This window comes from Sardina pilchardus, chromosome 1 (genome assembly GCF_963854185.1).
Source record: "Sardina pilchardus chromosome 1, fSarPil1.1, whole genome shotgun sequence".
Classification (NCBI taxonomy): Eukaryota; Metazoa; Chordata; class Actinopteri; order Clupeiformes; family Clupeidae; genus Sardina; species Sardina pilchardus.
Genome location: NC_084994.1, coordinates 17,083,844 through 17,103,178, shown reverse-complemented (window position 1 = coordinate 17,103,178; position 19,335 = coordinate 17,083,844). Strand labels below are relative to the sequence as shown.

At 38.0% G+C, this 19,335-nt stretch overlaps 2 protein-coding genes across 2 annotated transcripts; both read left to right on the top strand.

Annotated features, from left to right (window-relative positions):
• The first annotated feature begins 7,881 nt into the window (after positions 1-7,881).
• On the top strand, positions 7,882-11,079 carry LOC134066604 (uncharacterized). Its single transcript, XM_062522013.1, has 3 exons — positions 7,882-7,968; positions 8,091-8,183; positions 8,516-11,079. Exons 1-3 carry the CDS (start codon positions 7,899-7,901, stop codon positions 9,289-9,291), a joined length of 939 nt encoding a protein of 312 aa, XP_062377997.1. The 5' UTR covers positions 7,882-7,898; the 3' UTR covers positions 9,292-11,079.
• Positions 11,080-12,465: 1,386 nt separating this feature from the next.
• LOC134066500 (trichohyalin-like) lies at positions 12,466-16,548 on the top strand. The gene is made up of 4 exons (XM_062521896.1): positions 12,466-12,540; positions 14,207-14,279; positions 15,136-15,222; positions 15,577-16,548. Exons 2-4 carry the CDS (start codon positions 14,213-14,215, stop codon positions 16,260-16,262), a joined length of 840 nt encoding a protein of 279 aa, XP_062377880.1. The 5' UTR covers positions 12,466-12,540; positions 14,207-14,212; the 3' UTR covers positions 16,263-16,548.
• Positions 16,549-19,335: the final 2,787 nt, after the last annotated feature.

Genomic DNA, 19,335 nt, shown 5'->3' with positions numbered 1-19,335 from the left:
AAGGTTGAATATTTCCTCATTTTTTCATTTAAAGCATTAAGAGCAATTTCCAAAAGATGATTTTATATTGTCAACTTTAGCTTGTGTTCCAATACATTTGGGCTTGACTGTATGTCATTATTTATTAGTTAAATGTTTATGATTGCTTTTTGTAATGTCTGGACCTTAAAGTGTCAAAAGTGTCAATGTAGTATATAGTTCATTAAATAAAAGTTTTAAATGCTACGGAATGGTCTATTTTTCTGATCCCCAAACTGATTTCTCAATTGTAACTCCTCCTTCTCAATAGTGTCTCATAGCAATGTCTCCTCATTTGCTCTATTATTTCTCCAAAGGAGAAACAAGTTATAAATGAGACTACACTCAAACATATAGGAGATCTCCACTAGGTCTCCCCTATTTCTCCAAAGGAGAAACAAGTTATAAATGAGACTACACTCAAACATATAGGAGATCTCCACTAGGTCTCCCCTATTTCTCCTGTGTCTCAAACGAATATCTCTTTTGTGGCTCCTTCTTGTCTCATTAATATGTCTCACCTATTTCTCCTAAGGCCATTTTAGGAGAAAGAACTGAGACAAAAATGATACTTCAATGATCCTAAAATGATCCTTAAATGAGAATCTCAATTTTGGCTCCTGAGCAACAGAAGAGATACAAATGAGAAACAATTTTTTCCTCTGGGATTACACTGTCATGTAGGCTTCATTTCTGTAGCCTACATTTTACATTTCTGGAACATTGAGTCTAATTTCAAGTATAATAACAACAAACACCATACTCAAGTCATGACTTCAAAGAGTTTATTTCAGCAATGAATTTTGCAAAACCATAATACATTGTAGCGCCTCGTTGCCATGGGTAGCTATCCTGAGTTCTTTAAAGTATTAAATAAACAAATTAATCCAAGCGTTCATTCATCACCTCTATTTGAAATATAACCACTTAGCTTATTGATCCCACAATTATATGCAAATTCTATTTACTCTTATTTACACATTCATCACACATGCATTACACTCAATCTTCAATAGTTTTCAATAGGCTAACTTTCAGTTTCAGGTATCAAATGTAATACAACCAGCATCCAAGTAAACAATGGTTTTCTTTTTCATCAAAATAAAATACCAAACCCTATACCATAGCCGGCAGTTATTAAGTAAATAAATAAAAAATGAGTAGGCTACCCAACTAGCTGTCAGAGTTCGTGTGGCAGGCCTGTAACGTTGCTAGTGTGCGTTGAAGACCAAAACGGCTCTTTCACCACATAGCTCCGGCAGCGCAACAAAGAAAACTCAGTGTGTAGGCTAGATGTAATGGATGGACCAGATGAACAGAAGTCTTCAGCGAGGCTTGTGGAGGTTCCAAGAGAGAGAGTGGCCGTGCAGGCTATCTCACGCAAAGTCATTGAAAAGTCCCATCGTGCTAGCAGCTAGCTAGGTCTTGCTGACTAGCTGAAGGCTTTATACTTATGGGAAATTCTCGTCTAGAAGTTTTCACTTCCAACACAACTTCCCCGTCTAGCAGTAATGTTTAAGTAAGTGTTTTACCCACTAAACACAAAGGCTATATTTGTGTTAGGCTGCGGTAAACCTTTCCCTCTCAGCAGTCGTTCTCCCTTCTTCTCCCTGGTGTTGTTTCTTATTTCCTGATTACCCTTGACCTCCAGCTCAATTCTCATTGGCTCAAATAATACAAATGTAACATAAACTACACATTTCCATCCTTTTCACTTTTAGAATCAAAACATAATATCTTAACATTTCAGACAAAATATATTCATAGCCTACCCATAGGCCTTCGTTGACTCTTGTGCACGCAACTCATGTTTATTAGACTTCATGGTTATGCATTGCTTTAGATTAATATATTTAGTTTATAATTTCCTAGTTACTGAAATGTTGTCAAGATATTATGTTTTGATTCTAAAAGTGAAAAGAATGGAAATGTGTAGTTTATGTTACATTTGTAGGCTATTATTTGAGCCAATGAGAATTGAGCTAGAGGTCAAGGGTAATCGGGAAATAAGAAACAACACCAGGGAGAAGACGACTGCTGAGCGGGAAAGGTTTACCGCAGCCTAACACAAATATAGCCTTTGTTTAGTGGGTAGAACACTTACTAAAACTAAAACATTACTGCTAGACGGTGAAGTTGTGTTGGAAGTGAAAACTTTGAGACGAGAATTTCCCTCGAGTATAAAGCCTTCAGCTAGTCAGCAAGACCTAGCTAGCTGCTAGCATGATGGGACTTGTCAATGACTTTGCATGAGATAGCCTGCACGGCCACTCTCTTGGAACCTCCACGAGCCTCGCTGAAGACGTCTGTCCATCTGGTCCATCCATTACATCTAGCCTACACGCTGAGTTTTCTTTGTTGCGCTGCCGGAGATATGTGCTGGAGTGGCGTGAAAGAGCCGTTTTGGTTTTAGGCATCAACGCACACTAGCAACGTTACAGGCCTGCCACACGAACTCTGACAGCTGGTTGGGTAGCCTACTCATTTATTTATTTATTATGACCGCCGCTAGCGTAGCTAGCGAAGCGGTCATATAGTTGTTGTCAAAGTTTTTTTTTTTTTTTTTTTTTTTTTTTTTTTCTTTTTTCCCGTCATTTTTCGTCAACGATTCCTAGGACACCGTAACACCGGAGCGCATGAAACTTGGTGGGCATGTAGCCCCAGTAGAGTTCTATGGAAAATTTTCGTTTCGTCCCCGGGGGTCACTCCACCCCCGCGCTGCCCCCGCCCGAAGCCCAAAAATGACAGTTTTTCCTACATAACTACCTGAACCGTGGCACCGAGGATGACAAAATGTTTATGGTATGTTGTTCTCTAGAGCTTGCATCAACTTAGCTTATAACCAGTCATTTGTGATTTGCCCCCCCATCGTAAAAATTGAAAATGCAATGTAATATTGCTTTAATTGCCCCTATCTTCAGATGAGATGTTATGAACTGCACCAAATTTCACGTGTATGATTAACCTGACACCCTCTGGGAGTATGCCAAGTTTTGTGGAATTTCATCCATGGGGGGCTATAAAATAAATGGATTTATGTGTACATTCAGGACTGTATACCCATCGGCCAGTAGATGGTGGTATTATCTGGAGTCTAAATCCCCCCCTGGGGATTTCAAAAACTGTTCCAAACATCTCAATCTCTGCTAGTTTTTGTCCTAGAAACATATAAGTGACACCATTAGAAACCTTTAATCAACTAGTTTCCAAATATGTTTTAAAAGAGAATGGTTGCTCTGGGTGCAACAAACATGCAGGAACACACACACACACACACACACACACACACACACACACACACACACACACACACACACACACACACACACACATAAATACACACACACACACGCATACCTACACACGCACCACTACATACACACATGTACATAAAACATTATACAAACACATGCACAAACACGCCCACACGCATGCACACATACACCCTTACACACACACACACACACACCTACATACACACACACACACACACACACATGCACACACACATCTTTGAGTACATTTTGTGAGACCACCGGAGCTGAGAAGTGAGTGTGTGTGTGATGTACTATAGTGTGTGGGTGCGTTTCTGTGTGCCCATCTGTGTGTTTGCATGTGTGTATATGTGTGTATGTGCATGTTCTGTGTGTGTTCTCTTTCTTTCTCTCTCTCTCTCTCTCTCTCTCTCTCTCTGTCTGTGTTATCTGTGTGTATTCTGTGTGTGTTCTCTCTTTCTCTCTCTCTCTCTCTGGGTGTGCCTGTGTGTGTGTGTGTGTTTGTGTGTGTGTGTGTGTGTGTGTGTGTGTGTGTGTGTGTGTGCGAGTGTGTGTGTGTGAGTGTGTGCCTGTGTATGTGTGTTTGTGTGTGTGTGTGTGTGTGTGTGTGTGTGTGTGTGCACACGCGCGCATGTGAGTGTGTGTGTGTGTGTGTGTGTGCACGCGCGCATGTGAGTGTGTGTGTGTGTGTGTGTGTGTGTGTGTTATCTGATATTGGAGTTACAGTGACGGCAGAGAACACAGTGAACATATACTCAGAGACACATTAAACACAAGCAGACACACACTCACACTAGACAGAGAAGCACTCATACACAAAAGCAAGCGCACACATGCACACACTCATTTACATACATAAAAGTTGCAGTAGGGATGGAGTAGGCGATGGAAACACAAGCGTGATTGATATTTGCGGAGAGAATGTGCAGGACTGAGCGGCGGTCATATTGTGTATCGCTTTGCGGTACATCTAGTTTATTTAATAACTGCCGGCTATAGTATAGGGTTTGGTATTTTATTTTGATGACAAAGAAAAACATTGTTTGCTTGGATGTTGTATTACATTTGATACCTGAAACTGAAAGTTAGCCCATTGAAAACTATTGAAGATTGAGTGTAATGCATGTGTGGTGAATGCGTAAATAAGAGTAAATAGAATTTGCTAATTGTAGGATCACAAAGCTAGTGGTTTGAAAGAACTCAGGATAGCTACCCATGGCAACGAGGCTCTACAATGTATATGGTTTTGCAAAATTCATTGCTGAAATAAACATGACTTGAGTATGGTGTTTGTTGTTATTATACTTGAAATTAGACTCTATGTTCCAGAAATGTAAATTTACAGAAATGAAACCTACATGACAGTGTAATGACACTTCATGACATGTTCAGGAAACATCTCAGATGGTTCACTGTACTTGAGGTCAAAGGTAAGTATTCATGACACTGTCAGAAAACTATTTTGGTCAGTAATAGTTCTTTGTGACAGCTTAATGACAAGTCAAAACTGTACCACTGTAGTTGAGGTCAAGAAAAGTATTCATGACCAATTCATAATGGTGTCATGACAGCCAATTGTTCAGGCTCATCACTTAAAAAACCTAGAAGATAAGTCAGGCCAAACACAGTTAATGTCAAGTTGTCATGACAGTATTGTAAACGGATTACATTTTCTTGCCTAATGTCAAGTTGTCATGACAAAGATGCCTTCAGATAATGTCATCTTGCCTAATGTCAAGTTGTCGTAATGATGACGCTCAAACAATGTCAACTTGACATAACAAAAACCGAATGACACATTATGACAACAGTCATAAACATCAATAATGTGTCATTAATGTGCATGACATGTGTCATGTCATTCTTATGACGGTTACATGACACCCTTATGTAGACCCCTTCAAATAAAGTGTTACCTAATATTTTTAAACCACATACATGTATTACTAATAATTAATGTGTAATTTCTAGACAATTACTGTGCAATTACCATACGACAACAATGCAAATAACGTGGATTTAAGGGTAAAATAAAATGGTAATAACTGCTGTGAATATGTGCTTACCGAAGCAATAAATATTTAGGATTTACTTATTGTGACATAATATGTGACCTGTTATCTATTGTTATGATTAAATAAATGAGGTAATTTCACAATAACTATATGGTATCAGGGCTGTAAAATAATGTTTTGTCTTTTCAAAAGGTTTTCTGAACGGTCGGGAGTTGTTGAAATCCTTTCGAAAAGACAAAACAGTATTTTACAGCCCTGATACCATATAGTTATTGTGAAATTACCTTATTTATTTCATCATAATAACAGATAACAGGTCACATTTTACCATCAAACTAACTACTACAAAAACTTTGACCACTGTATAATTGTGCCATAACACTTAAAAGGTATTTAATTTAGTCCTTCATAACAACATCATGTTGGTATAATTACAGAAATATTATGTCACAATAAGTAAATCCTAAATATTTATTGTTTTTGGTAAGTACATATTTACAGCAGTTATTACCATTTTATTTTACCCAAGTTTTTTGCATTGTTGTTGTATGGTAATTGCACAGTAATTGTCTAGAAATTACTCATGAATTATTTGTAATATGTGGTTTAAAAATATTTTTACCATGAAATTGCATATATATTACCATAACATTACCCACTTATTACCGATCTGTAATGTCAAGTGTTACCATATTTTGTTTATTGAAATATAATTTTGCAAATTGATTTGATGCGGATAGCATATTATTCTACATATTGGTTTGCAAATGGATGGGATTAAATATATTGTTAATTGTTAATGGTCCTAAATACTGTATTGTCTGATCAACAGTATAAACTATCACGTATTTGGCAATATTAAAGTATAGGAATTGAGTGGTGATCATTTATGGTACTATGGAATGTCTAACAGAGTAGATCACAGGGTTATGTAAACAGCTTTGAAGTCATGTAGTAATTGATGAGTGACTTGTGTGTCCTTGGAAGTGAGCTACATATGGTTTTAAAGTTATATCATATGCTTAGTTGAAAGTGATTAGTTCCCAATCAACATCCCTATTACAGTACCTGTATATGAAGAGACCACAGCAAAATCATACTGATAGTTGGCTGATAGCTAGTTTACAAAACAAGAGATAAAAAGTTGAATAAGTAGGTCCTGCATTTTCTGTGGGTATGTGTGGCAACTGATAACTCATAACTGGTCCATATCTACTATGTGATATGTTATTACACAGATCTTCATAATGCTGTAGAATGCTCCGTTCACTTGAATGGGCCTTCCAAACATTTGGAGGTCAGATAATTTTGTATAACATACCTCTGCTATGTATGACAGACTGAGTTTTGTGCCACTGATTTATTCAAGCAATAAGCCCCCAGAGGCCGTGGGTTATACTGTATAATCAAACAGCTAAGGGGCGTTGTTAGGCACGATGCGAAGTGGATGGATTTTGTGAAAATTAGCGCTGAATAGACACTCTGCATTCTAAAAAACTTCTTGTAATCCCAAAACTCATATTAAATGGTCTGTGAGCTAACTATCTAACTGCAATGAACTTAACCTCCACTGCCAGTTAATAGTGATGTCAGTCAAGTTCTATTTGTTTGGCAATCGATTTGTTTGCTCAGCGGAAATCACAAAACAGTAATAAAAATGATTTTACATATATGACATATTTTCACTAGAATTTTATTAGAAAGCGTATTTAATCTAAGTGTGTAATACATAATGAGCACATGAAAATGGTCATGTTGGAAGGATGTATATGTCTCTGTCTTGTCTACACTGCGGTCACAGTAGAGCAGTGGTAACGTCAACAATCAATTTGGTTCCCGCCACTTCTCCTCTTATGTGTGACACATGACAACAACACACCCTAGAAACTGGAAGAACCAGATTGCTAAGATATTGGTAATGTGGAAATCACCAAATGGAAGTTAATTTAAACAAACAACAGGTGCAATTAGATGTTTGATTGGCGGTAGTTCTACCAAGAGACTGAAATACATGACTATTTACAGTTTAAGCAAAAAAAAAAAATTAAAATACATACAGAAGTTTAAGATGAGTTACAAGGTGTTTAAAACTATTCCAATGTTCCATTTATAAGTCTAGTCAGGAGCGGTATGGGAGACTTCTGGCATGGAGTGGTGCTGACTGTCTAGGAGACCGCTCAGATGTTTGAGCTCAAGTCTGGGAGCAAAGTCTCTGCATAGTTGTGGGTCTGACTTACAGTAGCTGTGGGAGTCGCTCCATTGCAACAGCGAGGTATACTTTGTCAAATGCTTTGGAAGAAAATAGTGGTAATAAGGGTATTGACACTGCCTGGTCTGTCCGATGTTTCGTAGAGTGTGTCCAGAATGCTCAAAATGGCATGGGTAGAGGATCTTCTGGAACCAAGGATCTTCTGACCAAATCTCTGTGATCTTACTGAACACCAGGGTTAATAAAATCAATTTAGGGTGAATGCTTTTTCCCAGCCATTGGGGTAAGACCCTCCTGAAATGATGTGTTGTCAAATCAAGTTGAAGACACATGGTGTTGTTTTATTGAACATCTCCTTTTTTGTAGATCTAAAGGGCAAACATGAACAACGACACAGGATATAACCGCCTGGTACCAAATGGTGTCATGCAAAACTTGAAGAAATGCCAAGGTAAGTTCTCATTTTCTCTCTCACCATGTTGTGAATGCTTCACTATATATTATATCATATATTGATATTTTACAATGTACAGTAATGATCTAATGTTTACAATGTAATGTCTTCTTCACTAGGATTCATGCAAAAATGGAGGAACACAATAATTTTGGTTGTTGTTGTTGTCATCTTCTTGATCCTCACCATTGCAGGATGGGCCATGTTCATTGGTAAGTTGTTCCCTTTTGAACTGCTCATCAGAACTAATTTAAATTCACTGTCTGACCAATGAGAAGCTCAACAAAGTTCTACAACAGAAGTGATCATGGATGGTAGCAAGGCAACATGACATAGCCTGTTTTGATATGACAGGCCAGGATGTTGTGTGGAATGTTATAGAATACGCTCAAAGCAAGTATGTGTGCTTGACTGATCAGCAGTGTCTCTCTCTTTCTCTCTCTCTCTCTCTCTCTCTCTCTCTCTCTCGCTCTCTCTCTCATGCTCTCTCTGTGTGTGCGTGTAAGTGTGTCACCATTGTCATTAATGCCAGCGTTTATATCAGATTGTAGGAACAATTCTGCAGCAAGAGAGAAGGCGGCCTTGGAGAGAGAGAACCGACTAAGGGAGGAAGCTCATAAAAACCTCACTGAAGCCATACAAGACCTGACAGCTGAGGCAGGGAAAAATCTATCAGATTGTAGGAACGAGTCTGCAGAAAGACAGAGAAAGGCCTTGGACAGAGAGAGAGCACAAAATATAACCATACAAGAGATGAAAGTGAAGATTGAGAACATCACAGAAATGGCAGAGAAAAAACTAAATTCAACGGTAAAAAAGATAAGAGAAGAGGAGGAGAAGAAGAGAATTAAAGGAGAAACAGAGATACTAAAGATTGAGACACAAAAGAGGATCGAAGGTGAAAAGAAGATCAGAGATGAGGAGGAACAAAAGAGAATCGATGGTGAAAAGAAGATCAGAAAAGAGGAGGAACAAAAGAGAATCGGCGGTGAAAAGAAGATCAGAGATGATGAGGAACAAAAGAGAATCGAAGGTGAAAAGAAGATCAGAGATGAGGAGGAACAAAAGAGAATCGAAGGTGAAAAGAAGATCAGAGATGAGGAGGAACAAAAGAGAATCGAAGGTGAAAAGAAGATCAGAGAAGAGGAGAGGAAGAGACAGGATTTACAGAAGGAAAAAGACAGACTACAAAATGAGATTAATATGTTCAAGGTTAGAAGGCCTCTTTGTAACATGGGTCACATGATTTCAACTGTACCCCATGCACATGGAATCTGTCTGGCATTTGTTTATGTCATCTCCCAGTGGACAATAGCTTAAGTTATTACCTCCGCCAAGGAGATTATGTTTTCATCGGGGTTTGTTTGTATTTTGTCTGTCTGTTTGTTAGCAAGATAACTCAAAAAGTCATGGATGGATTTCGATGAAAGAAACAATTACATTTTGGGAGTGATCCGTATCACCGTCTGGATTCAGGAGGCGGTTATGTTTTTCGCTTGGCGGTGTAATGGCATGGTATGGCCATGTAGTGGCGATCTCAATAGTTTAGGTTCAAATGTATGACCACCAAGAAGGAAGTAACAATGAGAGTTATATAGGCTACCCGTATCCTGATCGTTGTGTCCTTTAATATGTAGTTAGAGGAACAATACATGGAGTCAGCAGCTCATAGCTCACGACAGAAGGAGTCTAGAGACTCAGATAACCTGTCAGAAGGTTTTTTTGGTATGGAGAGTGAAAACAGGTGACCTGTGGAGCAAGAGTAAGCGTGATTTGCCGAAAGCAAGCAACGAGCCAGCGATTAGCAAACAGCATGCCGTATGAACAACGTATTCACACCACCGGGAGTGTTCGACATCCAACCACGATATCCTGAGTTCATTGCAGTTGACAGAAGCGGAGCTAAAGGACTATAAGCAGGCTTTTCATGGACATTTTATCGGAGTGCACAATGTTATTTATGAGTTGCATCCTGATCATCGTGTCCTTAAATGTATACCCTAGTTAAAGGAACAAGACAGGTGGAGGTCTGCGCTCTCTGAGTGCTTTTCTAGTTCATTTTATTTTCATTTGATTTTAAATTATCTTTGTTTTGTTTTTCTCATTTGTAATTTGAATGTCTGTAAAGTTTGAAAGGTATAGACAGTTACATTTTCTTGCCTAACAGGGTCTGCATGTACTATAGGTCAAAAGATAATGGTACTCTGCAATTCATTGGTAAATACGTTTTGTTTACCCGACTCCTGCCTATACGGCCGACCTGCAACTGTTATGTGGGTTATGTTCTTTACCAACCCCACTCTCACTTATGCCTGACCAACTTTTGCACTCTGCACGTAGGGGGCAACCACCGACTTCAAGGCACCTAACCCCAACCTTAACCCTAACCCTTGCCTAACCCTAGTGCCTTCCATGCAGTGCTGCCTAGAAGACGGCAATGGGGGCTTAAAGCATCATAAAACCCCTCCTGGCCAGGTCAACCCATACAGAAAAATCAAGGGAAAAAATATATTCACATACTGTATATGAAGCTGCATCCATCTTATATTTTAATAGATGGCTACAGTATATGTAATAAATATAAAGTACAATAATGTATGCAAATATATGTGACACCTGTCACCCAAAATGGATATCTTGAAAGTAGTGTGAAAGTCCATGCTAAATATATGTACAGTAATTGTATGCTGAAAACTACAGAGCCCAGGAGGTGTCATTGCAAGATTTGTTTTTTGTACCAAGAGAATGTGCACTCATTTCAGTAAATTGTGCACTAATTTAACTAAATTGTAGTCTTATTTACCATTTTTGTGGGCTCATTTTACTAAATTGTGTGCATGCTTTAATAAATAGTGTGCTCATTTTACTAAATTGTGCTCTCAATTCAGTATTCTAAGCTCTGCTTTCTCCCCCCCCCCCCTCTCTCTCTCTCCCCCCTCCCTTTCTCTCTTCATGTTTTGCTAGAAACATTGTTTCATCTGGCGTATTTGATTTAACTTGTTCAATTTAAATTCAAGTTTGTTTGTGATTACGTTAACTTTGTTCCTTTGTATATTTACCTATCTGGGTTTCACTTTACATTCAACACATGGTTTAATGGATGCATTTACCGGCTTAATGTCTAATAAATTGTTCATTTACCCACCAATTGCATATCTCTAAGTTTTGTATGCTATGCCATGCTCTGCCATATAGCTGATAGACTAGTTATATGGTAATTTATTTGAGATAAGTTCTTAATCATACAGAGTCAGATAATTGTGTTTTTTCTCGTAATAACATTATCATCTAACTCCCCAGCTTGTTTGTCCATTGTTCAGACGTGTTTCAAGTGACGATGCCCAATGTGCTTTCATGTCACAGATTCCCCCCCTTAAAAGGAAAAGAAAAGAAAGGAGATAAGAAACGACTTTAATGCAACCATACAATATGTGCCATTATAAACCAGGAAAATAAAAATGAAACAGTAAAAATAATGACTAAAACTTCAATGGATCTTCAACTAGAGAGTCAAGTGACACAAATGACTCATCATCATGCATGGTGCAGGTCATACGATGACAGATATGACCACTGGAATTGGAATTTGTCCGATAAAATCTAACCAACTAGTTATTAAAGAGAAACTATGCAAGATTGGCGATTTCATCTTAAGTTTCGGTTTCGTTTTTAATTTTCGCTCGTTTTATGCTTGCATATTTCTCTGCAGAGCTTCCCCGACAGCTTTAGCGTGTATATTTATATATATATAGGCTATATATAAATATATAAATTGCAAGCGTGGTTCTTCTTGTTCTTTATGCATCTCAGCCTTCCAGATGTAAACAGGGAACGATCGTCTCCTGAACAAACTGCAAGGTTGCAATAGCGGATAGGGACACTGGGGGCGGGAGGAAATATTACTGTTTTCGATAAAACTGGTCAGTCAAGCGAAACAACGATTTCTAAGTGATTTTATGACTATGAAAAAGTTGCATAGGGTCTCTTTAATCTTGTATTAAGACAAACAAATCCAATTGTATAGTTTTCAGTACACTGCACAAATGCAGCTTTCTCCCCCAGTACATGTTTTATTCAGATGTTGTTGGTGAGCAGGTGCCTGGCACTACTGACAGGTGAACGTAAGATGTCAAGTTCTCTACCTGTTCAGGCTCATGAAGGCCTTATAAGCACACCACATACAGGAATGCAGTTAGAGACGTTTCAGAGAGATCAGAGACAGTGATCAGGGAAGAGTATTGTATACAGACTACACATAACCACACACACACACACACACACACACACACACTGACTGAGTCAGTACACACACACACACACACACACACACACACACACACACAGACGCACGCACACACACACACACACACACACACACACACACACACACACACACACACACACACACACACACACACACACACACACACACACACACACACACACACACATTTGGTTTCAGGAATGTTTCCTCCAGAGAAAGTAAGAATCGAAACTTACAGTATCAAAGAGATCACATCAACGGCATGTCCTTCAAACCAGTGCGCTTAAGACGTAGACTTGTGAAAGGTAAGCGAGGACTACATTTATTGAAGTATTACATTTTGAATTGTTTCAGTTGATAAAGATGAATTGCTCTATCTGTTAGCATGTGTAGTACGTTGAGCAGATGTGGGAAATGTTGTCAGCTGTGAACAAAAACATGCTTGAGTGAAGCTGATGCTTCTAATCCATCTGTATATTACAGTTTTTTATAATCATTTTGCTACTATTTTCAGAACCTTGATGTAATTTTTCACAACTCTAGACACAAAACTCACAACCAATGATCAAAATGCACATTTTTCAAAACTCTAACCCTTTTCTCAATTGCTTGGATACAATACACATACAACTTAGATCATTTGTTCATTCAACAAAACTCACCTGTTCAATATGATACAACTTAACATCAAAGTACTACTATTTCAAAAGGCAATTCACACATTACATTTCAAATGAGAGTCTATTCATTTCCTTACAATGATCTAACTATCAATTGATACAACTGCTCAAAATGATAAGTAACTGTTGCATTACTCTTATGCAGTTGTATGGAAACACGAAACAGACACACAATCTTCCATGTTTACTGCAAATCATGAAAGTTTCAAGATACTGTAACGAGATTCACTGTCACCAATTAGCATGGAGCATGAACCAATCAGGCTACAATATCCATGGATGTAGCCTAATATTTTATATCTTTATATAAAAAAATATATATATATTTTTTATATTTTATATTTTAATCAGGCTGTCTTTTCTTTTCTATTTCATAGCTAATTATTTTTACTTTAATTCAAATAAACCTATGTTGTGATTGTACCGTAGTGTTTTGCATCATATATTACAAACTTTGATCAATGATTCCACTGTGTCTGTAGTATTCTCTCTACTACTGCAGTACTTTTACAGAGATGTGTTTACTGTACTGTTCCTGTAGTACCATAATGAAACCTGTATCACCTATTTTGTTCTACAATATCTAATGATTGTACGAACAATGACACAATGAAACTATCGGTTGCTTGTGTGTGGGTGATCTATAGTTATGTTTCAGTGGTATTTCACAGTAAATTTGTTTTTTGAACCAATGATTGTGCAATTGCAAGATTTCTTTGAAGATGTGAATGTACAGTCCAATGTTTTGAACATTAGAGGGCCTGTGTTACAAGTGATAACCGTTTTGAGTTTTGTGTCTAGAGTTTTGAAAAATGACATCAAGGTTCTGAAAATAGTAGCAAAGTGATTGTAAAAAACTGTAGTCTGGCTATCACCATACTAAGCTCAATCTTTCTGCCAGGCGAAATCCAAATTTGCTGATGTTCAGGCAGGGTTCACCCAGCCTACCTGTAAATGTTATGTTAGCAAAATTAGGCCATCTCTAGTGACACATCTAGTGCATAACATGCAACCATCAACCATCAGAAATGCTTAAGCATAGCTACGCTAATGACTATGTTTTATTTTTGCTGAAGCATAGTGTAACATAGATTTGAAATGTGTTCTATAAACATGTATGTTTGTATGTTTCACAAGAAATAATGAGGTCATTACATGTGACACTTGGCACGTACACTCAGGAACCAAATTACTGACAGGTTGGTATGAGGAAAATGTTTTTCAAGCAAGAGGAGACTTTAGAACAAGATTTGTTTTAATGTAGCATGTCCCCTATGATCCTATGTTAAAGGTGAGCATGAACCGCAACATCTCGCTCTATGAAGAAAATGGTATCAGAGAAAACTTGATAAAATACCTTCGCTGTAAGTATGAAAACTCTAGACCAGCCCATATATTACAGTACGCTGGACTGACGTATTGCATTTATATCCAAAGTAAAATAAAACTGGAACAGTATTGAAATTAAGAATGTTACAGCAACTGTGAGAAGGCTATACAATGGAAGCTTATATTGTATGTAGGGCATGGCCCGTGATGTCAACCAACTTATTTTTGCCAATTATTAATTGGCTTAAAAAGTTATGAAAAGTATCTAACCACATGAGATAAATGCAATAGAAATACCTGTGTATGTTTATCAAGTGTACAGACAATTCTAAATCTATTCTTTGTACAGCCATGCCACTGCGGCGCAAATGGCTACAGCACCCCTAGTGCTCAAATGCTCACAGGTTCATTTACCAAATCACACTATGCAGAGAATTTAATAAAATATTGCACTGTTTATTAGAATGAAACCCTGTTTTATATTCAAATATATTTGTATACCCCCTGGTCCTCAGAATAAGAATGGCCCCTGATGTGAATCTGTTTGATTGACTTTTCAACTTCAAATCTAGCATGAATTAACATGTCAACTACCATAGACTTAACATTAATCTGGGTGTATCCCCTTTTCTGTGGCAACATTTGGCAATTTTCCCCAAACAAGTGCTACTTTGTCCAAGTGCAATCACCAGCACATTCTATCACAATAGTTTATGTGTGTTTGAGTGTGTGTGTGTGTGTGTGTGTGTGTGTGTGTGTGTGTGTGTGTGTGTGTGTGTGTGTGTGCTGTACATAATGTACATATATGTATGAAAACTAATTATGTAGGTTTTTGTCTATTTTGATCCCTAAGACAATACAATTAAGCTTGATATTTTTTCTCTTTCACAGGTTTCAGTAAAAACATCTGTAGAAAAGCAGCCAAAATAAAGCGGCCAATCATCTTCATTGCTTGTATCATCATTATCATGTACATTGGTAATTCATTCCCATTTAAACTCCTATTCAATAACAATCAACAAGGGTATGCAGGCATGCAGGGCATGCTAGTTTAGTTGACAGTATTAAGCTAATTAATTAGGTTGCTAAAATAGGCTGTCAATTGAGTTTAAATTACCTATAACAAAACTCTCTCTCTCTGTCTATCTATCTATTTCTCTCTGTCTATCTATATCTCTCGTTCTCTATATATCTGTTTGTGTGAGTGTGTGTGTGTGTGTGTGTGTGTGTGTGTATGTGTGTGTGTGTGTGTGTGTGTGTGTGTGTGTGTGTGTGTGTGTGTGTGTGTGTGTGTGTGTGTGTGTGTGTGTGTATATGTTTCTCCCTCCACAGAGTCTAACGGTGAATGTACAGCAAGAGAGATGAAGATCAGAGAGGAAGAACAACAAAAAGCCTTAGACAGAGAGCGAGAGCTCCAGAAAGAGGCTGTGAAAAACATCAATGAAGCCATACACCAGATTAGAGTAGAGACTAAGACAAATCTGACTAAAATCTTACAAGAGGCAGCGAAACACCTGAGTAAAACTGTAAGAAAAACAGTTCAAAGAGAGGAGAAGAAGAGAGTTGAAAGCGAGAGAGCCATAAGAGAGGAGGGAAGAAAAAATCTAAAAGAACAGGAACAATATATCAGAGAAATGGCAGAGAAAGAGTGCAATGCAACAGTAGAAGAGATAAGAAAAGAAGTAGCAACAGTTTTGAGTAAAAAAGTGCAGGAGGCACGGCAAGAGGAGAACAAGAAGAGAGCAGAAAGGGGGAGAGATGTAGCAGATGAAAGAGAGTATTTCATCAGACGGGAGAGACAAAGACTGGAGAGGGAATGTGATGACCGGATCAAACAAATGGAGGAGGAGAAAATGGATCAACAGTGGAATATTGACAGACAACAACAGGAGATAGAAAAGTTAAAACAGGAATGCAAATCTCAATACAACATGACTTGCACACTAACTGGATTTGGCATTTGTCTGATAGTAGTTTTGTTATTGTGTTGGTGTGGGGGACCTAGTTCAAGCAAATAAAGAAGTAGGATGTAATGGATATGACAGGAGCAATGGATATGAGGCTAAGAAATGAGAGGAACAATGTTAAATTTCTAAATGTCTTCTTCTCTGTAAAAGTCTTCTCTTGTCTTCTCATGACATTGAACATGACAATAAATAATATAAATGTATTATGATTGGATATTGTCAGTGTTTAGGATGTTTGTCCAACGTGACTTATGAAACCTTAGATGAAGATAATGAAACAACCATGAGCCTAATTTAAAAGTAAAAACAAACTGTTCAGAGTAACTGAAAATGAATAAAATCGAAAGCAAATGAAATGTTACATGTTTTTAATTTCTTGTCTTGCGATTTCGCAGAAAATAAAAATATAAGTCAGTGAATCCCCACTTGCTTAAGTGTGTTTATATCACCAGTTAACTGTTTTAAGTCACAGTATTAGCAGAGTGAATGGAACTATTCATTTGATTTTAAAATTAAGGCTGATTTACAGTTTTTCTCAGTCACATTGGAGCATTTATCAAACTATCATTAGCATTTGCACAACAGTTAGCAAGCACACTTCTCAAAACAATTATCACAAACTGCACTGCATAGTGGATTGGCTGCAAAAGCGCCTACTGTATCTTGCTCAAAATGTTTTGCTTATGTCTCACAAGGAAGTATTTACTCTTATCTTACAAGGGCACAAATTGTGTCTGTGTGTGTGTGTGTGTGTGTGTGTGTGTGTGTGTGTGTGTGTGTGTGTGTGTGCTTACATGCACTTAGGGACACCGTAATATTATGGCACTGCACTTAGTCGATGGCAAAAGCAAGTTTTGAAGGGGGCCATTCTGTTATATTCATGGAACCCAGAACTTAAACTCCTACGACTCCAACCACCACTGAAGACATCCAGCTGGAGTCTGAGATCCCCTGGTCCCCATGTCGGCTGGGGTGCAGGTGCTTTTGACAAGGGCTAGAAATACAGCACGCTTACTTTTTAGAAGTGCACATTGAAGACAATAGTGTTGTACTTATCTTTATTCAGTAATTAACTTATTCATGAATTGTTTAAATGTACAATGCATGTATGTATACATGCCAGACAAACTAGAATTATGGAACAATGAGGGTATAATCTTCTGGCAACAATAATTCACATGTAAAAAGAGAAATCTTCAATCTTGAGGTTGAGGTTGTCGAGTTCCATGATCCCCTAGAGGTCAAAGGTGAATTATCCTCTGCTGCTCATTGTTCTTTGTTAGTTCCAAATACTGTACATTTTATTTTCTCTGCCTCAGGCCTACAGCTGAACAACCGCCACTCTCACTTGTGCCATATTGCTTAATCAGATTTACAATAAATGAAAAAGTTTTACATCAACTACAGCCAATAGAAAGATGGCTTACTGTATTAATTCCCAAATGAACATTACATTGATACAGAAGTCATTAATGTGAATCACACATGCACTGTCAAAATGAATGAATTAAGGTGGAATTGATAACATTACTTAGGCTGGATGAACCCTGCCTGAATTTCCGGGGAATTTGAATTTCGCCCAGCAGCTCAGGCTGAAAACCAACAGATCAAGATCCTCTGCTTACTGCCAGAACCTTTGGCTCCAATCAGAAACGGCCATACTCTAGTCCTGGCACGCTATTGGCCGGTGACGTGACAATAACAAAACTTAAGCAGCAATGAAACGAAAGCAGCAGCCGCTGTCGCTTCTGTTTTGGAAGATTTTAAAGGCAAGTTTTCTCTGAAAACAGAACAAAAACTTGCCCTGGAACAGTTCATACAGAAGAAGGACGTGTTTGCGATTCTACCGACTGGCTTTGGTAGGCTAAAAGTTTAATTTACCAACTAGCCCCGCTTGTTGCAATTGCGTACGGAGTCATTTGAACGATGCCCATTGATCACACCTCTTTTGCGGTAGAATCAATGCGCAGCCTCCCCAGATTAATGTTCAATCTTAAAAGATTGAGGTTAGTATAGTGAAAACCAGACTAAACATTACTGTATATCCCTGTGCAATTTTGAACTTTTTAAACTGCCATGTCCACTGCCTCTCAGGATATAATGATCTTTTCTCAATATAGAGGGGAGTCATTTGATATCGCCATGGCAGTGGCCAAGAAGAATTTCCTGTAGCCGTTATCATCACAGTAGAGAGGAAGGAGCCATCAACCAATCAATCAATCAATCAATCAATCAATCAATCAACCAACCAACCAAGTTAATCAACCAACTGATCATTCAATCAATAATTGATTCATTGATATAGTGCCTTTCATACTAGGTATGTAAAAGGAGTAGATAACTAGATATTGACGATGCTTAAAATAGGAAATACTGTCCAGCCGTGTGCATACGACCAGTATTCCCCCTGCTATCTAATCTATAGATGCACCATGTGCTGTTTCTTTAAGTGAAAAGTTTCAGGACTGAAGGATGGATTTAAGAGGTGTGTGAAGTAATCTAAGCTGTAAACCCTATCACAACAGCTTCTTGCAGGGACACAAAGTTCACTCTGAAACAGGTGTCAGCCAGTACAGGTCGCGTGTTGAAAAGATCTCAACGTGAGTGCCATTTATTATATGTTTATGGTTTGAGGGTGGAATGAAAATAACATATAGACAAATGTTTTACACAAAAATGTAAATGCTTGTAGAGAAAATTGTCCAGGTAGATTTATCTTAATATGTTGAATGATTGAACATTGTCCTTGTGCTTATTCTCTGCTTATGCAATGTTATGTGACCCCAGAGCATGTCTGTACGATTTTATATAAGCTTAATGAAATCCATAGACGATTTCCTTTTGTTGTTGCGGTTAGTAAAATAATCTCAGAAATAGATAAAACGGGTTAAGATTTGTCTTGCCATTTTGTAATTATAGTGACCCACATGTTGAAGCGTGTTCTCATATCTAAATCAGGGCTACACAGGTAGCCCACGCTGTGCTCAGATCAGTGATGTGTGTCTTTGGCAGTTTATCCAATAGCAGTAGAGGAGAACGGCTGACTGCAGAGCCTGTATTCACAAAACATTCTATCTTGCCAGTAGGAGTATTCCTAAATCGCATTAAAATATTCTCTTAAAAG

What these genes read in the sequence shown, in the direction of transcription:
- LOC134066604 (XM_062522013.1), top strand. Translation starts at nt 7,899, where the DNA reads ATGAACAACGACACAGGATATAACCGCCTGGTACCAAATGGTGTCATG. An exon ending in AAACTTGAAGAAATGCCAAG is followed by an intron (nt 7,969 to 8,090) that starts GTAAGTTCTCAT and finishes CTTCTTCACTAG; the next exon opens with GATTCATGCAAAAATGGAGG. An exon ending in AGGATGGGCCATGTTCATTG is followed by an intron (nt 8,184 to 8,515) that starts GTAAGTTGTTCC and finishes CGTTTATATCAG; the next exon opens with ATTGTAGGAACAATTCTGCA.
- LOC134066500 (XM_062521896.1), top strand. Translation starts at nt 14,213, where the DNA reads ATGAACCGCAACATCTCGCTCTATGAAGAAAATGGTATCAGAGAAAAC. An exon ending in CTTGATAAAATACCTTCGCT is followed by an intron (nt 14,280 to 15,135) that starts GTAAGTATGAAA and finishes TCTCTTTCACAG; the next exon opens with GTTTCAGTAAAAACATCTGT. An exon ending in CATCATTATCATGTACATTG is followed by an intron (nt 15,223 to 15,576) that starts GTAATTCATTCC and finishes CTCCCTCCACAG; the next exon opens with AGTCTAACGGTGAATGTACA.